Source organism: Sinocyclocheilus rhinocerous, unplaced genomic scaffold (assembly GCF_001515625.1).
Source record: "Sinocyclocheilus rhinocerous isolate Xijiao unplaced genomic scaffold, SAMN03320098_v1.1 scaffold935, whole genome shotgun sequence".
Lineage (NCBI taxonomy): Eukaryota > Metazoa > Chordata > Actinopteri > Cypriniformes > Cyprinidae > Sinocyclocheilus > Sinocyclocheilus rhinocerous.
Genome location: NW_015659710.1, coordinates 197,038 through 216,567, shown reverse-complemented (window position 1 = coordinate 216,567; position 19,530 = coordinate 197,038). Strand labels below are relative to the sequence as shown.

Here is a 19,530-nt window from a genome sequence, read left to right as displayed (position 1 = left end):
CATGAGAAGTGTTCCACAAAACAGCTATGGTTTGCAGACAGTTATAAGAGTTGATGTGACAAATACATCTTTTGAATATACTCTGTGAACTAATTGCCCCGTTAGCTCGGAGAGCTTTATTTTCCCTCCTCAATAAGTTTAGTCAGTTGTTTTGTTTATTAGTCTAATTCTTGTTTCTTGGGTTGCATTGGTTAGTCACTCAATTAATTCTCTTGTGCTTCGTTCCCCCCTTCTGAATTATGTTGCATTGATAAGGAGTTATCACAAAGTAAGACTGTTTAGTTGTGCTATCTTACAAACAGTATATGTAATAGTATATGTATAGTAAATGTAAGTTAAAGTGTCGCAGAAACTTGGAGTGGCGATGAGGTCTTAAAATGTATGGAAAGAGTCTTAAAAGGTATTCAATTTAACTCCATGATTCCTGCATATACCCTGTGAACCTAATAATTGCACAAAGGCCTAGTATTTTTATCTATTTTTTAAGGAAGTTAACTATAGTTAACTATGAAGAATTGTAATAAGTAATGGATGTTTAAAATGGATGTGTTCTTATATTGTTATACTTGTCTCTGCATATTAAGTTGGGTTATGAGAAAGTATTTTAGCATCAGAAAAAAATTGTGCACTTCAACTGCTATAACCCTCTTGAAACACTGGGATTGTGGTGCAGAATGCTGCTAGCCTTGACTGTGCTGGACAGAGTTGTATCTGTGGATCAAAAGGGTTCTCCAGAAAGCTGTCGATAAGCACGTCGATAGAGCTGCTTCTTCTTGTTGGGCGATATGTGAGTGTGCAGCCGTCAGCATTTGTGATAAAGGTATGTCCACTAAAAGTCCTGGATGCTTATACTCTGATTAGAAATGACCTTCCCAAGGACAAACACAACTTTTATAGCTAACTTACCAAAAACCCTTCCACACCAGCCGCACATCTTAAGGTTTAATGCTATACTGGTGCAGAGAAGTCAAGTTCAGGCACAGATGTTATATGACTGGGTCTGGCCTTGAAGTCAGCATTTTCAAATTCATTGCAAAAGTGTTTACCAGAGTTCAGGTAAGCAGGGTTATGAGTTGTTCAGAAGTGTATTAAGTGCCTTTTTAATTCCATTTCAATTACTGAATTTGAATCGATGTAGCAAAATGTATTCAGAATTGAAAATGTACATTAAAATTCAAAGAAATTCACACTATAGTTCAAATCTCTGAGGTCTGTAAGGTTTTTAAATGTTGTTGAAAGAAGTCTGTTATGCTCACAAAGGCTGCATTTTTAGTTCACAAATAAAGTAAATAAAGTAACAAAAATATTGTAAAATATTACAATTTAAAATAACTATTCTCTTTTTTAATGTATTTAAAATCTAATTTATTCCTGTCATTTTCAGCAGTCATTACACCAGTCTTCAGTCTTAGGTTACTTTTGTGGATAGAAAGTTGAAAAGAACAGCATTTATTTATTTATTTTTTGTAAAAATGTAAGTCTTTTCTGTCAGTTTTCATCAATTTAAAGAATCCTTGCATAATAAAATTCTTTTTTTTTATATATATAATTCTTACTGAACCTAAACCTTTAGTTTACCTTTTATATTTACCTAGAAAAGCAAAGATTGTCAAGATGTACCTTGAATGTTTTGAAAATACTTTTAAAAGCATTTATGTTGAAGGGACAGAAAGCGCAATAGACAGATGGAGAGAGAGAGAGAGAGACTGCACTACACTTGATTTTGTAACCTTATTATAGTTATGGATATATTGCACTTGGAATAGTCAAACCATTATTTGTGGGGTGTCCAGATACTTTTAGCCATGTAGGCTTCTGATGCATTTAGGTAAATGAGAAAGGAGTAATGGAAGATGCTTCAATGCCCACTTAGACACGCATATTCTCACCACTCACAAGAACATCTGAATTTAGTCGACTGTAAAACTCATCACTCGGACATTATTGACTGAAACTGCCTCCCTAATATAATGTGGTTTGTGCAAAGCTAATGATTATTTCTTTGAGCGTACTGATGCGCATCTGAGAAAATTTCATTTCACAATGTTACACCCGCACCAAGAAAATGATTTACATTATTAGATAAATATGCTAATCTAATCTCATCCGCTCCCTGTGGTTCTTCCATAACTTCATTTTCCCAGGAGGAATTGCATTGCAGTCAGGATGAGTTGAACTGGTCACAGAGTACGGGTGGAGCTCTTTCTTATTTTGTCTTCATAAAGAAATAAACACATGAATTTGTGCTCTGAAACCTCAGCTTTGCTCTTCAAATTAAACTTGATGTTGACTGTGCATCTCTGCTTTGTTATTGTAGTTTATCCCACTGTCAGTCAGTTTACTATTATTCGCTGAGTTTGTTTGAGAGTGTCTCTAATCGTCAGGGAGTGCATCAGTCTGAACTCATCATCTTTTGAGTCTGTGCTGACTTCTGGCTCATACTGCCTGAGAGAACGTCTTGAGTTCATCTCTTTCTTAGTAAAATTCATCTTATCAGAGCAGTGTGGGTGTTATTCTGATGCATCTTAGAATTATAGAACAATCAGAGCGAGGTCTTGAGATAATATTTGCTGGTGGCAGTTTTTTCTTGATCTATTATAATTGTATTCGTTTTTAAATGTTATATTCTTAACCTAAGGATTTATGCTGTCAGTGTGCTAAAACTCTTTGAAGATGCAGGTGATATTTTTTTTTTTACAAAGATTCTGTTTCTGAATCATCCTCTTCACAGCTAGAGCCATCAAGCACCACTTCTGTAACAAATAATATTGTAAAATCATATTACAATTAAAAATAACCATTTTCTATTTTTATATATTTTAAAACGTAATGTATTGTAATGTAACAGTGATACATTTTTTCAGGATTCTTTGATGAATAGAAAGATCAAAAGAAGAGCCTTTATTAGAAATATACATTTTTGTAACAATGTGATCAATTAAATGCATCCTTGCTACATGAAATTTTTTTTTTTTTTTTAATGCTCCAAATGGTTGTGTTTGATGCAGACAAATCATTGAATTTTTGTGTTATGAATCGATTCATTGTTTGAATTATTCACAAAAGTTCATTTTAGCGACTCTTTTTCCACTGAAGTTTAAATCAGAGACACTATTAAAACATCTGTCTTAATATTTTCATAAGGATGGATCACTAAACTAGCCTAATGATTGTCTGTAGGAAGTGTAATGAGCAGATTAGAGTGCATTAAAATAATCTTGATATTCCCAATGTGTTGTTTATTTTACACCGGTTGTGGTGCCTTTACCAAACCTCTGTGAGTATTTTGCTGTGTGAACAAGAGGAAGCCAGGGCTTTATGAAAAGCCCTGTGGGCACAGTAGTCTTCAGAGGTAGCGAGGAGATAAGACAGACTGTGTTTCCCATGAGGCTGTGCTATCTCTAGCAGTCAGCCAGACAGTTAGAATGGGTCATTCAGTTTATTCAGACACATGCTGACAAAGCCAGAAACGCACGCTCACACAAAAACACTGTTCAAACAAACCCACTCTGTCACATACATTTCCCTAGTCACACACCAACAAGCCTTGCGGTGTTGGGTTAAGCTCTGGCCTTAAATAGGACTTTTTTTTCCCCTCTGACAGTCTCAGATCCAATATGGCTTCCACAGATGTGGACTAGGCCTCAATTTGCAGAGCCACAATGGCTGTATGCTGATGAAGAGATATCTCAAATGAGATTCACAGCTGTCTTTTTCCCATTTCTTCAGAGAAGGCCGTACAATAGTGGAATCCAGTAAGAGACATGGCATTCACTCATATGATTATAGATAGGGTTCAGGCAACAATGGGCTGCAGACACAGATTGGAGATGTCAGAGAAGGTGAGAAGGGTCTTCATAAATCTTCTTTTATACACTGAAAATTACTCAAAAGACTGAAGAATGGGAGTGAGAGAAATCAGTCTGGCTGCTATTGATTTGTAGTTGGGTTCCCAGACATTTAGAGATGTATAATTTATGGAGCTGTCTTGGGAATGCTGTGTGATCTGGGATGAAACTTGAAAATGTTTCAATGGGCTTCGGTTTTGGTTAACAATAAGGCTAGCGGAGATGTCTTACTGAATGTGTGTTTGTGTGATGGGGCTTGTCAAGAAAAAAGAAACTCCATGTAGAAAGCATCATTTTATAGCAAGAAAAGAAGATGAAAATGTTACTAAACTAAATAGTTTTGCATATTTTTTTATCTGTATTTATTTATGAAAACTCATTGTTTTCTTCATTGTACATCACATGACATTTATAACATTTTATTGATTTTGGATCATTTTTAACCAAAGAAAGTTACGGACTGCAGCTTTAAGTGAATAGTCCAACAATTTTACAAAAAAAAAAGATTAATAAATTCTTGTTATTATAATTGATTGTATTATTGTAAATGTTTACGTTTTTTCATATGGTTTATTTAAATATGGCATTGGTGGTACTTTTTTTTTATATATATTTGTGTAAAAGTTTTACATTGATAATTACAAATTACAAAAATGTTATCATTTATTTAGTCACTTATTTTATTTTATTTTATTTTTTTTTTATTGAAAGAAAGAAATGACTTTTTATTCAAGATGTGTTAAATTGATCAAATGTGACAATAAAGAAATTTACAGTATTACAAAAAATATATTTTAAATAAACCCTCAATGTTTTCTAACTACAGCATTTTATAATATATTTGTTTAGTTATTGTAGTTTTCTAATAACTTTCTATTCACCAAAGAATCCTGAAAAATGTATCACGGTTTCCACAAATATATTAATCAGCACGGTTTCAACATTATTGATAAGAAATTTTTCTTGAGCACCAAATGATTCCTGAAGGGTCATGTGACTCTGAAGACTGCAGTAAAGGCTACAGAAAATTTTGCTTTAACATCACAGAAATACATTTTGTTACTTTAAACTATAATATTTCACAATATTCATGTTTTTACTGTATTTTTGATCAGTAGTTCTTTCCAAAAACATTTTAAAAATTCTACACACCCCAAACCTTTTAATAGTATTGTATGTACAGATGATATTGACATCATCTTGTGTCCATCATTCATCATTGTGTTGGGTATTTCAAAGGTTGGAACACTATATTGACCAATCAGCATCCCGGAATACGCCTTTTAGCATTAGTTGATATGTTATTTCTCAGACATCTCTCTGTGTTGCTTTCACTCATAGGTCGACAGACGTGTCCACCAGAGAAGTTTGACTGTGGCGGCTTGATGAGCAAATGCGTGTCATTGTCATGGCGCTGCGATGGTGAACAGGACTGTGAAAATGGAGCAGATGAGGAGCAGTGTGCTGCAGGTGAGTCCAGGGAGGAAAGGGAATGAAAGAGGCAATCGCTAAAAATAGGTCCTGTCTGGATAATGCACAATCAGGCTTCAGTGAAGTGTGTGTGTGTGTGAACTTAATGGAGTGGAGGTAGTGATGTGTGTGTGTGTGTGTGTGTGAAGCACATGAAACACATCGATGTTTAATGTTATTGTAGCTGATGGTCCTTTCATCATGTCCTCCTGATGCGCAGGGTAGATATTACAGAAGTCTCTGGATCTTAAAAAAGTGGGCTGGTTTTTGTGTTCAGACCCCCAACAGTTAGTTCTTGCATTGATGGATTGTAACAGTGGGTGAGAACGAGAATGTGTGTTATGACTATAAATAAAATAGAAATTATGCTTACTCGCGCACTTTCTCGCACTCCTTTCCTCTTGCTCTCAAACACATATATTTGTGTAAAAGTTTTACATTGATAATTACAAATTACAAAAATGTTATCATTTATTTAGTCACTTATTTTATTTTATTTTATTTTTTTTTTATTGAAAGAAAGAAATGACTTTTTATTCAAGATGTGTTAAATTGATCAAATGTGACAATAAAGAAATTTACAGTATTACAAAAAATATATTTTAAATAAACCCTCAATGTTTTCTAACTACAGCATTTTATAATATATTTGTTTAGTTATTGTAGTTTTCTAATAACTTTCTATTCACCAAAGAATCCTGAAAAATGTATCACGGTTTCCACAAATATATTAATCAGCACGGTTTCAACATTATTGATAAGAAATTTTTCTTGAGCACCAAATGATTCCTGAAGGGTCATGTGACTCTGAAGACTGCAGTAAAGGCTACAGAAAATTTTGCTTTAACATCACAGAAATACATTTTGTTACTTTAAACTATAATATTTCACAATATTCATGTTTTTACTGTATTTTTGATCAGTAGTTCTTTCCAAAAACATTTTAAAAATTCTACACACCCCAAACCTTTTAATAGTATTGTATGTACAGATGATATTGACATCATCTTGTGTCCATCATTCATCATTGTGTTGGGTATTTCAAAGGTTGGAACACTATATTGACCAATCAGCATCCCGGAATACGCCTTTTAGCATTAGTTGATATGTTATTTCTCAGACATCTCTCTGTGTTGCTTTCACTCATAGGTCGACAGACGTGTCCACCAGAGAAGTTTGACTGTGGCGGCTTGATGAGCAAATGCGTGTCATTGTCATGGCGCTGCGATGGTGAACAGGACTGTGAAAATGGAGCAGATGAGGAGCAGTGTGCTGCAGGTGAGTCCAGGGAGGAAAGGGAATGAAAGAGGCAATCGCTAAAAATAGGTCCTGTCTGGATAATGCACAATCAGGCTTCAGTGAAGTGTGTGTGTGTGTGAACTTAATGGAGTGGAGGTAGTGATGTGTGTGTGTGTGTGTGTGTGAAGCACATGAAACACATCGATGTTTAATGTTATTGTAGCTGATGGTCCTTTCATCATGTCCTCCTGATGCGCAGGGTAGATATTACAGAAGTCTCTGGATCTTAAAAAAGTGGGCTGGTTTTTGTGTTCAGACCCCCAACAGTTAGTTCTTGCATTGATGGATTGTCACAGTGGGTGAGAACGAGAATGTGTGTTATGACTATAAATAAAATAGAAATTCTGCTTACTCGCGCACTTTCTCGCACTCCTTTCCTCTTGCTCTCAAACACACAATAATCCGGCTGCCAAATACAGGTATTTTAATTTACTATTAAATTATAAACCAGTATTGATTTTACTTTGCTCTTTGACATGCAACCTATACAAGCATTGATTCTCCAACTACCTCTTTTATGGAAAGATTATGTATTATACATTTGGCCTTTTAAAGCCCTTCAGGATCTTTATCATTATAACAAACTGCTGATGTACTGCTCAAGGGCTCATGGATAAAAGCAAACTCAGCATTTTAAATCCACGGCAGAGCAGCTGAGAATTTGCTGGTTTGTTTAATGTCTAAATAGTTTCTGTACTGCAGACTTAGTCACCTGTTGATTATTATTAATATAACCGTACTAGGTATATTGCTGTTTTGCCCCTTTTCCATGATTCATGTCTATATTGTATGTGTGTGGCAAGCAGAGAGATCTAGTTTGTGTGTGTGTGTGTGTGTGTGTAAGTAAGTAAGTAATGGTCAAGTATTACAATACAATATATACTATTAGCAATTCCCAAAAATAAATATTTGCATACTCTACTTTTCAAAAGTTTGGGATCAGTATAAGATTTCTTTTAATTAATACTTTTATTCAGCAAGGATACATTAAAGGTGCAATAGGTGATTGTCTACAGAAACATTTTTTGTTATGCTGGTTGAAAAAATAATTCGCACAATCGAAAAAAAAAAAAAAAAATCTCTAATTTGGATCGGCCCTCGCTGACCGATACCTGATCCGAGAAAAATGGCACTATCGGAGCCGATACCCGATATGAATATCGGATCGGTGCATCCCTAAAACTTTATCTGAGTGAGACTTTTTAATGACCAATTTATTTATAAATTAATTCCAGGATTTGTAATAAAATGAAGTCATTTGAAATTTTTATATGAAAAAATTGTATTATCATCAAGTCAGAACAAAATGAAGAAGTTTCAATTTGATGCTTTTAGTGCGAAACATTTAAGGGTGTTAAACATTTAAATAATATCAGTTTTTATAAATGCAATTAAATCAATCAATTGATTGCGTAGTTTCAATTTTCTTCATGAAATTCAATGTTTTTTTATCTTGAAGATTTGTGCATCTAAAATTAGTTAGACATCAGAAGCTCTCTATAGGTTGGTGTTGCATTGTCAATTCAAATGCAAAAATTGTATGTGTGTTACTTTACATTTCAAAACCTAAATATATGAGATCATGCCCTAAAGGATGTAAAGAGATTATTGTGTTTCTGTGTTGACCATTATCTACAAAATACGTATTTCACAATTGAATTGCCCTGTTGTGTTCATAATATGTAATTATCCTGCCTATTATCCAGCCTTGACACGTGTGCTTTTCATATCTCCAAACACAGCCGAGCGAAATCTCTTGTCCTTGTGTCACTACGGGCTTACGCTTTCTCTTATACTTAATCATGTAATAATGAAATACAGGACACGTCTTTCAACTCTACCTCGATCTTTTATGGTTTTTCATTTTCTGACTATTAGCACTTTGATTAGCACCGTGACAGTGCTTGTTTATCTCTGTGGATGTATAGCTGTGATTTGCGTGTCACACGGTCCTGCGCTGAACTGGAAAATAAGAGCATTAACATCACTGTAATATTTCGCCATGCTGCTGATTATAATTGATTTCCTGCTTGATGTCTGGTCCTGAGACTTCTATTTTTTTATTATAGAATAACCTGCAGGACTGCTCCTTTTGATTTTATAATTGAAGATGTTAAGACACGGTCTATGAATACATATTACTCTTAATGCTGTAGAGCCCATAACTTTTGAAGAATCATGTTTCACAAAAAATTACATTTCAAATCCTTTTCAAATCAGTCACCTCTACATGAACCAGAAGCTCATCAGTCAGGTGTGACACAGAGGATAGAACAGGGAAGATTAGTACTTTTTGGATTTTGTTCATTTATTATAAAAAAATGTTTAGCCAAAACCTTTGCGGTTTTGCATCCTTAAAATTATGTATTTGATTTATTGTAAATACATATAACTGCCATTTCTTTACCTCTACCGTTTTTATCACTACATTTGAAAGCATTAATATTTTTGTGGAAACCATGATACATCTTTTTTTTTTCAGGATTCTTTGAATATAAAAGTCAGAACAACAGCATTTATTTTAAAGGCAGGGTATGTGATTTTTCAAAAACACTTTAGAAAACTGATTCGGGCCGAATGGTTTTTAATATTTAATAATTATCCTCAGTATAACAATGTGTAATGGTGACAATCAACAAACATTATTATGTAATGAGATGGGTTTAAGATCACTGCACAACAACAACAACATAACAGTAAAAATAAAGTCAGCAAGCAGCAAAGCATTAACAGCATAATTTATTCATGCTGCTTCATTGTTCTTCTTAGTACCTTGTAGGCTGGATAAAAGCTAATAGCCTTTTTACAGAGCATTATACATAATGCTAAAAACTAGGGCTGCACGATAAATCGCATGCGATATTTAACGCGCATCTTGTCAGTAAAGCCATTCTGTAATCAGCGGTAAATCTCCATCACCTGCGGGCTTTCACATTGAGCAGCATTAAGTACACAGAGCCGTTGTTCACGACAAGCTGCGCAAAACATGCGCTAAATATGATTGTGGTTTTTCGCAGCTTGTCGGTGAACAACGGTTCTTTGTAGTTAATGCTGCTCCATGTTGTTTTGGTGATTTCAAATATCAACATTGGCTACCAGAAATCACTTACTCTGCCTTTAAATAGAAATCTTTTGTAACTTTATGAATGTTTTTACTGTCACTCTTGATTAATTTAATGGATCTTTGCTAAATAAAAGTGTTAATTCTTGTAATAAAAAAACACTTACTTTTTAAGTGTAGTGTAAATAAATGTATAAATTGAATTTCAGTTAAAATTATGGTTCTAAAACCTAAAATGACATATAGTAATTTAAACATTTTTACTTAAATTTTTACACTTTTACACAAACTTATTTTAAGGCATCTGACAAGATTCGCGTTAAATATCGCATGCGATTTATCGTGCAGCCCTACTAAAAACATAATACTGTTTTAGTGCTTTCATTTGCTGAATGGGGCAGCAGTGCACTTTTAGTGGGTTTACCAGACTCCACACATACATCTAAAACCTGCTGCACCCACAAAGCCCTTTCCAGTGTACTAAAGGTTGGAAGATTTACATAAAACATATCTTGGGGAGTCACAGACATGAATAATATACCCCCTAACATCACATTCCCATTTTTGTAGAAGAAAGGCACTATTTGCCCTCAAACTCAGCTGTGTCCTTTTGCTGTCTACTCTCTCTCTCTCTTTTCCCCTCTATTACCTTAATCTCCAGATACACTGCGAAGGAAGCTTTTAAGTATAAATTATTATCGGTAACCTGCATTAAAAATGCACAATCAAAGTGCCCTTTGCTCTTGTGGAAGCCCTATGAAGAAAGTTTAAAATGTTTTAATTTCTGAAACTGCGTTTCGGCAGAGAGAGGAACCCCTGCTGAGGCAGAGCTGTGGCGTTTAGCTCATTATGAGGGAGAAGTTTCATGACGCGAGGGGAAAAAAGCATTCAAGCCTCAAACATGTGAAATTAAATTGCTGGATGCATATATTCTTAATAATTAATGTGCATGTTTGTGTTTAGAAGGTGCAGTGCCTTATAAACACAAAAAATGTTTGACTTAAAAAATTATTTATATTATTCACAGTTGTTGAATTTTAAAACTTTAAACTCTAAACACAAAAGAGGATATTTTGAAGCTTGGAAGAGCCAGGACATTTAAAAAATATATATAACTCCAGTTGTATGCGTCTGAAAGAAGAAAGTCATATGCACCTAAGATAGCTTCAGGGCGAGTAAATCATGGGGTAATTTTCATTTTCAGGTGAACTGTGCCTTTAATGCTCTTGCTGAGCCATAATGTTTTAGGTCACCTCTAGAGCACAGGACTGGTGGGAAAATCTGGTGTCAAAATATGCGTCAATAAATTCAAGTCATGTCCCTCGGTTGATTTGCTAGCACTGCACCTGGACAAGAAAAGCAGATATCTCACAAGCTGTCAGTTTCCAAAAGTGCCACTAAATGTTCATTTTGGTTACTACTGCACCGAGTAAAGGGTCACAGGGTGTGATTGTCATTCTTGTGGACAGAACAAGATTAAGCTCTCAAACAGAAGAGTGACAACCGTATTTATCTGCAGTGTGTACATGGCAATTAAAAATGGATGACTTCCAGTCACTTTGTCACTGCAAATGTGTAAACATGTCTTTAAGCTATATCTATGCTTTTTGTAAGAATAAAGATAATTTTTATTGGTGCCTTTCAGCTCCTTTTATGCTGGAGTGTTTATGTTTTATGCTGTAATATAATTGGATTTTAATTATCACAGTTAGATTTGTGTCACGCTATGCGTGATATTACCCTTGAGATCTCTGACTCTCCCTCTTTATCTCATTCTATGTCCCCCACTTCTGCCTCTCATTGTACATCCATAGAGATTAATGTACCAAACAGACAGACAGCCACTTGATTCCAGCAGACCCTAATTAGAAGTAATACTAAAACATGCTAAAGCAATAAAAAAGAGATTACAATATGAAACTCTAGAGTATATAGACTTCTGTATTGGAATATTAACCATTATGAGAATTTTACATATTTCTCCAAACTAATCAATGGTCTTTAAACAGACTCTTAATTTAGCTAAACATTTCTAATTTTACTTCATAATTAAATTCTGCATTCTCTTGATGTAACATTAAAAGACCATAGTGAAAGCTGAACTATTGAACTGAAGATCCTTTTTTATGCATTTCCTTAATTTCTGTAAATATACACCTCATATTTCCGTCCAGAGAATTTCTTTCCGATATTATATTTTCTGAAGCTTTGAACGATGTGAAATGCTAATGCTAAATTTACACCTGGCATGCGCTTGACTCAATATCTCTGCAGGCCCTTCTATTGCTTGGAGAAGAGTTGCTTTGTCAAAGCTTGCGGTCGAACACTTCCCATCTCTAGGAAGAGATGAACTCCAGAACTGGATGCAGAAATAGATTCCTATTCCCTCTCCTCTTCCTCTATCCGATCCACACACCTCTTCTTTGTCTTCTTCCGCTTCTTACTCTTTTCACCAGGGTCCTCATTATTTGCTTGCTCTAAATATATTCACATATGACTTTTATGACTTTTATGCATTGCGAAGTCATGATAGTTGTGTGGGAAATTTAGTAAATTGAATCTCCTGTGCTGTGTGTATCACTGTCACTTTGGGTATATGGTGCTATGTTTTGAGAGCTTTATGATCCGTCTTAAAAGCAACAACTTTGGAATAAATTACATTTTAAAATATATTTAAATAGGAACATTATTTTAAATTGTAATATTTCACAATATTACACTTCTTACTGTGTCTTACTGACCCCTAACTTTTGAACAGCAGTGTACACTGTAAGTTTGACCTACATTCAATATTTATAACCGAATTGCTCATGAAAATCAAACATAAATATGAAGTTGCATTTGCAGGACACTCAGGGTAGGTAGGTCACAGTTGTTGTGTGCATAGATGCTAGCACTGAAACGTGAGCGTGTTTACTATGATAGGTACTTGACTGTGTGCTCATTCTCGTTTAGCTAGTTTGGCCACACATCAGAGCCTTTTCAATCAATTAAGATCAAATGGAAATTGCAGTCAAGCACTGAGGCGTGTAATGTCGATCATTGCCTTGAGATGACTGAGATCAGATAAGAGAAGCGAGGGAAGCTGGTGACACCCAGTAGATCCTAATGTGGGAGGATTTGAAGTGCACAGATACAGATAAAAATATTGAAATGATAGGATGAAATACCAGAAAAGATGGAAAAGAGAAACAGGTGAACCAGTCTGTTAGTTAGTGGTGAACGAGGTTATGTGTGGGAGTATGTACAATATGCATGGTTGTTTGAGTTTATGTGAGTGCGTTATTTTTGCTGTGCTTGGTAAGACTACAAGCAAAAAGTCTTCTCTGTGTCCTATTATATACAGTTAATAGTTTTCATTATTCTCACCAAAGCTTATTTAATCGGAAATACAATAAAACTATAGTATTGTGAAATATTAGCTATTCTAATCTAATATTAAAATTTAATTAGTACAATTTCTATAATGATTTTATAAAGTCATTTATTCCTGTAATGGCAAAGCTTAATTTTCAAAAGGATTTTTTTCAAGATTCTTTGTTGAATAGGAAATTCAAAAGAACAACATTTATTCAAATTAGCAACTTTTTGTTACAATGAAAATATGCCAGATAAAGGTCGTGGGACCAGAACATTGTGAGTACATTTATTTTTGATACATTTGCAAGTACTGACAGTGTGTGGGATTCATTCATTTTGCTTTGATGCAACAGTGTAAAAGGAAAAAAAATCTTACTGACCCCAGAATTTTGAACATGATGTAAATATTTGATGAAATAATTCATTTCACTTAATATTTTTTATTTATAAATATCATAGTAATATATCATTTTTTAATTTAATGTATTTTTATTTTATTTCTTTTTTTGGAATATATAATTTAATATATTTATAAATACATTTGGCATCTTGGATGATTCCTCTCAGAAGCTTGTTGCAGTGAATTTTGAGCATGCCTTGTCTATTAAGGATGTCTTTTTAGGCAGCTCACTAGGATTTGGGAGCTTCTGTCTTTCTTGCTTCTTTGCTTTGCTTTTCTTTCCATTTCCATTCCCAGGCTTTAGCGCTTCTCTGGGTGCTGTGAAAATTCTCATCACTGAAAAACACAACCTATCACCACCTACAACACTCAGCCTCTACTGTATCACAGAGGAGGGCCGTAATAATGAAGTATTACAATATCTGCTGAAGCATTTCCTCAAGGGAGATTGAGAGAGGCTAGATGCTACCCAAGAATATCTATTAATCTGATTATATCAGTAGCCGCAGGATTATTACTGACAGCTAATGTGATTGCGGCAAATATTAAATCTGTTTTCATGCATCCATGTAAAATTATAATTACAGCACTGGCAGAAAGTGTAAGCCGCACTGAGTTTTAGATATTTATTCGTGTGATGTTGTTCTTGGTGTTCATTTATTTCCTGGGTGACATTGAAGCTAATGAATTCTGAGATGTGCTGTCTGATATGTGCTAGTCCCCTGATTGAAGCAAGCAGGAACTGAACATGATTCCTAGTGAAATTAATGAATCATTTGCTTTTTGATAATGCCAGAATGAATGTTTGGTTCATTTCATATCAACAAATCTGATGCGTTTCATTCTGTTCTGGAATATTTTGTGTACACAGGATATGCCGTCTATACAGGGAAGCTTTTGCCCTTTTGTGCTTTATGTGGGTGGGAATATTGGCTGTACTCAGTCAGCGCACAGTTGCATAGGCTGAGGTGTTTGCACCCGTGTAATGCCAAGCATTATGCTCAACCTCTTCTATCCCCTGACAATAGCCAGATATTTCTCTTTCATCTGCACTGCCATTTGCTAATCCACCCAGAGGTAATGCCCCCCTACCCCTGGTCAACATATAGCCGCACTTCAGCAGGTGTGAAAATGTCTTTCCTTTCACCGTAAACAGCTGAAGGCTTGGTGCAGAGAGGTTTGTCCAGAGCGCTCTGCTCTAAATGAATTTGTTGCACAGAGGGGTCAATCATTTTCCAAACTGTATAATAGAGATTCAGACCATTTCAGCTGCTTTCTCAGTAATTTCTGCACTATGAAAAGGAACTTTTCTTGAGCCAGGTTGGGTTATCTGACCAATAAAACGAAATGTATTGGTATTAACCAATTTATATTGGCCAATTCAGTCAAATTAACTCATTTTTTTGAGTTGGGGAAAACTAGTAGATGCTAATACATTAAGCACATTTTAGATTGAATAAAAGTCTTATGAAATCAAAACAGTAGTTTTTTTGGCTTTTAGTTGATTTATATACCCCCTAAATTCACTTTCAGCAGGTCATGTGCTTTTCAAATTTGGCAGATGCTAAATTTACATTAAGCAAATAAGGATAACGATGCTGTTTACATTTATTGTGCAAATCAATTGTTTGCACAATTGTAGGCCTATTACCGTAAATACATGTTAAAAACTTTACTCCCACTATTAAATACCCATAAGGCACTTTATTTGTGCTTTTTGAACTTATTCATTCTTCTTTTCCTTAAAAAAAATGCTTGGTTTTAATAGCAGAGTTAGTGTGAATAGCCTCTTTTTCTTTTTGGAAAATGGAGCACAAATTTTGATTACTCGTATTGCACTGTATAGGTTTTTGTCCAATCGGATGCTTTCTAGAATTAAAATGTCCCTCCCACTTATATCATCTGCAAACTAGTGTGGTTCACTTCACGGCTGAGACATAACTAGTGCTTATTGGCTATTTAAAAAAGAGAGAGTTCCTTCAGTGTATCCAGTCGAAATTTTCTGCTTCAATTGGAAATGCATCAAAACCTTTATTTACATACTTTGTTTTAATGAAACAGTAGTTCACTGCCAGAGTTCTATTACTGGTTTATTTTCCTCATAAAAGAAGAGTCATATACCAGAGTTGCCAAACAAAATGTCTTATTCCTTCTAAACTCGTAACTGATGAATGAAACCACACTGAGGGCTTACAGAATTACCGGCCTGAACTAATTCCCTGTCCTCTTCAATTTCGCTTTCTTGCTAGTATATCCTCTTTTCCTTACGCTGTGCCTGCAGGCACTGTTGTCAGCACTGGGAAAAGCTTCATGAAAGGGATCTCATCCAAAGCACCGCAGTCTTTAGCTGCCTCAGTATGTTTGTGGCACCTCGTCCCCTCAGCTCAGTGCATCATGGTTACAGTCTTTCTCCCCGGAGGAGGCTAGTCTTTCTCTGTGATGCGGGATACAATAATATTATGGGCTGATGGAGGACAGTGGTGAATGCACCATTAACTCTGTGCTGACTTAGTGCCTCGGGCCATTTACTGAGCATAGCTTGAGCCTCAGCGCTAAAGCTGCCCCCGGCTTGTTCTCATAGATATGGGGTGGTCATTTAAATTGAAATATCTTTGGTGGAAGTATTGTTAAAAGTGTTCCAGTCTTCTTATACATTGCTTTGAAAGGTGAAGTCTGTATTTGTATTCTGTACATATGAAAATGCTTACTTCTTTTTAATTTTAATGTTTCATTTAATTTGGAGAGTTCACACAATTGCAAGTATGATATTGCTTTTATACAACAGTTCAATAAGTAAGTTAATATAAGTGTTTCCCACAGACTTGCACTCTATATGTGGCGGCACTTCCCCTGGGGGAAATATATATGTATAAAATGTAAATATAAAACAGCAGACGGGCTTATTGAAAGTGCAAATTCACTCTCTGCCAGCAGAAGGCGCTTTAGGAGCGCAGAAATAGTGGTTTCCCCAGTAACGGCTGTAATCAAAGCAGTGCTGCGCTCAAATTAATGCTACTTTATCAGGCATTATAGGAAAGATTAAATGAAAATGACATCAAAACTTTTCTGAAGGCAGTCGGTTCCCTTCAAAAAAGATACATTTATATTAGGGATGCACGATATTGGATTTTTGCCGATATCCGATATGCCGATATTTTTCAACTTATTTTGCCCGATACCGATACTTTTGCTTTTGCCTTTTGATATTTCCTTTTGCTTGGAAACAACACCAACATTAATGAATAAATCGGTATATATAAAATTATTTCATTTACAAGTGTCATGTTTGTCATTTTTTTTCTTTTTCATGTAAGCTATAGCTTCTGACCTTTAAATCAAAACATACTCATTAGTTTGACATCTATTACTGCTTTATTTCATCAGAAACAGTGTAAATGTTATTTGTGTAGGCTATTTTACTTTTAGTTTAATTAAAAGTAGGCGAACAGCGCCCCCTACAGATTAAAACTCCTTACCGAACGGGCATTAGGAATCGGAATCGGCCAGTTTGCTTGTAAAAAATCGGTATCGGAATCGGCCATGAAAAATCATGATCGTGCATCACTAATCACTAGCATACCCTGAGCAAATGTGAGTTAACGTATTCCCCTTATAGGCAAGACGTATCGACATAATTTTTCATATCGGGCCAATGCTGATATTTACATTTAAAGCCATTATCGGCCGATTCCGATATCAGTCCGATAATATCGTGCATCCCTAATTTATATAAAAACACCCGTGCTGCGTTTTGATTTTGAAACGTGCAGTGCTCATGTTTATTCAACAAAGTCAAAGCATTTTGGAAAATCTATTTGTGGCGGTCAGTGTTGATATTGTGGCAAGCCGCCACAAAAAAAAATTTATGGGAAACCCTGTAATATTGTGTAACCTACATTTATTGCCAGTTGTCTATTTTTATTCTGCTAATGAAAAGAATTCCAATCAAAACTAGAATCAAATTTGTGCATCGCTGAGTACACCCACCGTAGTGGATCAGAATAAATCAAGTGTATTTGAGCAAATTGACTGAATGAATGATTCATCGACTCAGTCAAGACAGTTACTTGTTTTTTACTGAACTAATCAGTGTTTTTAAAATAATTGGTTGTATTCATTGATTCAGTGACTCACTCATAAAGACAGCCACTTGTCACCACCTACTGGTGCATTTATGATTAAAAATCATGAAATGTTTTTGGAAAGTTTATGAATGCAGCTTTTCTGTCCTTGTGTTGACTGAGAGACTACATGGAATATTTGACAGAAACTAACTCTTGTATAATACAAGACATAAATACATATAGTATATATGTTATATCATGCATTATACAACAGTTAGTTCTTGTCAAATATTCAGTGTAGTCTTTCAATTAACACAAAGACAGAAAAGCTGCATGTTTTTCTTTCACATTCAGTTCAGCTATATATTTTTCAGCTCTCTGTTGTTTACTTCAAGGTCACAGAGATCTTGTTAATGTAAAGCCCTATCTACTACCTGTCTGTTGTTGGTCCGGGGAATGAGTATTTGACATTGGTCAGTGGAATTCAATTGACCTGCTTTGAGCTTTTCCTTTCCGCTCTTTTAAAATCCTTTCACTGTTGTGCCTGACCTCTAAACGAGATAGCATCAAAATCCACACAGCAGAGATATATCAGCAGCCTTTGAATGACGAAGTCAATCTGGCTCAGAGCCACATGTGTTTGCAACTCTTTTATGCTTCTGTAACATTGGGAAAGGTGGAAATCCATCTAATCTAAACTGTTTGTAAAGAACCAGACTGATTTGTTTGTCTATTTATTTCATTACTGACATCTCAGGCATTTGTTTGGTCCGAAGACATTAGTTAGTAAAAAAGTATTAGTCAGAAACTTAACATTGTACATTTTTTGGTAGCAGTTGTGGTCAGTTTTGTGAAAGTATATTTCGGTTGCTCATGTTAATATACTTAGAAATTACATTTTCTGAAGAACATTTTAGTCCTTGCTAATGAAAGAGGTAAAGATGCTAGCATGCTAAATGTTAAAAAGCATATAGGTGCTAATTTTTTTTTTTTTTTTTTTTGGCGGATTGATTGCCATTTGCATAACCACAGTTTTCCTACAAATACCATGGCTAAACTATGATTAATATAGCCAAACCATGGTTATTTTGTTGTTACCTTGATTTAACTACAATAATCATGTGTTTTTTTTTTGGCTTTGTTTGTAGTAAAACCATGGTTAATTTTCATAAGGTAGGGTGTTTTAACACATGAGTTGCAGTTTCTAGGATGTTCTTGTTGGTTGTTAGGGCATTTCAAGATAATTGTTTGGATATTTTGAGTGGTGGTTTACTTGCCCAAGTAAACAACCCTATTCTTGTCCCTAGAAATGGTTCGGGTCCCTTATTCAATGTAACACTTAGCAAGCACCGCTAATCACTCTTAAGTATAGATTTATTTAGTATGTGAATTTATTTTATACATCCAATTCACACCTTCTGCAAGTGTATAGAGCTGGATGATTTGATTTTCATTCCAGCTGGAATATGACAGTCAGTCTGAGTTCACTGGTGGTCCATGTTTGTTCTGTTCCTCTCTGAGAGGATGTTGTTTTAAGCTGCTGTCTACATCACAGGCCGAGCACCTTTTCATTTTCACTACTGCTCTTCTTGTCCCACAAGAGAAGAGAAGGTTCAGCCAATCCAATCTCCCCCTGCTTAGAGCAAACACAACCTTCCTGCCCATACACTGTACACACAAAAAAGATCCAATCACGTTACTTTCTTTTAACAACATGCTACGTTTGTTGGCTGCCTTGATCTTGAGGGTGGAGAAATGATGTAGCTATATAATATCTAGAAATTTCAGCCCAATGTTAAATTTGTCAAAAGATCATTCCAGAAGATGTTGTTCCACCCTTTCCCCTCAGCTATTCGATAGTCATTGAAGAGACCTTTGAGTGGCCGACAGCAGTTGCGGAGTTTGCTTTCCTAATGGACCTTGTTGATTAGTTTTTTTTTTTTTTAGATCCTTGTTGGCTAATCAGCTTTGCAAAAACACAATTAGCATCATATCTCATTGAGCATTATTGTAATTGGCTTCAAAAGC

At 35.2% G+C, this 19,530-nt stretch overlaps 1 protein-coding gene across 1 annotated transcript in view; it reads left to right on the top strand.

The window, feature by feature from the left end:
* The window catches only part of LOC107724141 (low-density lipoprotein receptor-related protein 8-like), a 170,630-nt gene that overhangs the window by 96,596 nt on the left and 54,504 nt on the right, over positions 1-19,530 (top strand). Inside the window, exon 4 of the mRNA XM_016532943.1 lies at positions 5,190-5,318. Coding sequence (XP_016388429.1) covers positions 5,190-5,318 — 129 coding nt within the window. The remainder of the gene's footprint in view (positions 1-5,189; positions 5,319-19,530) is intronic.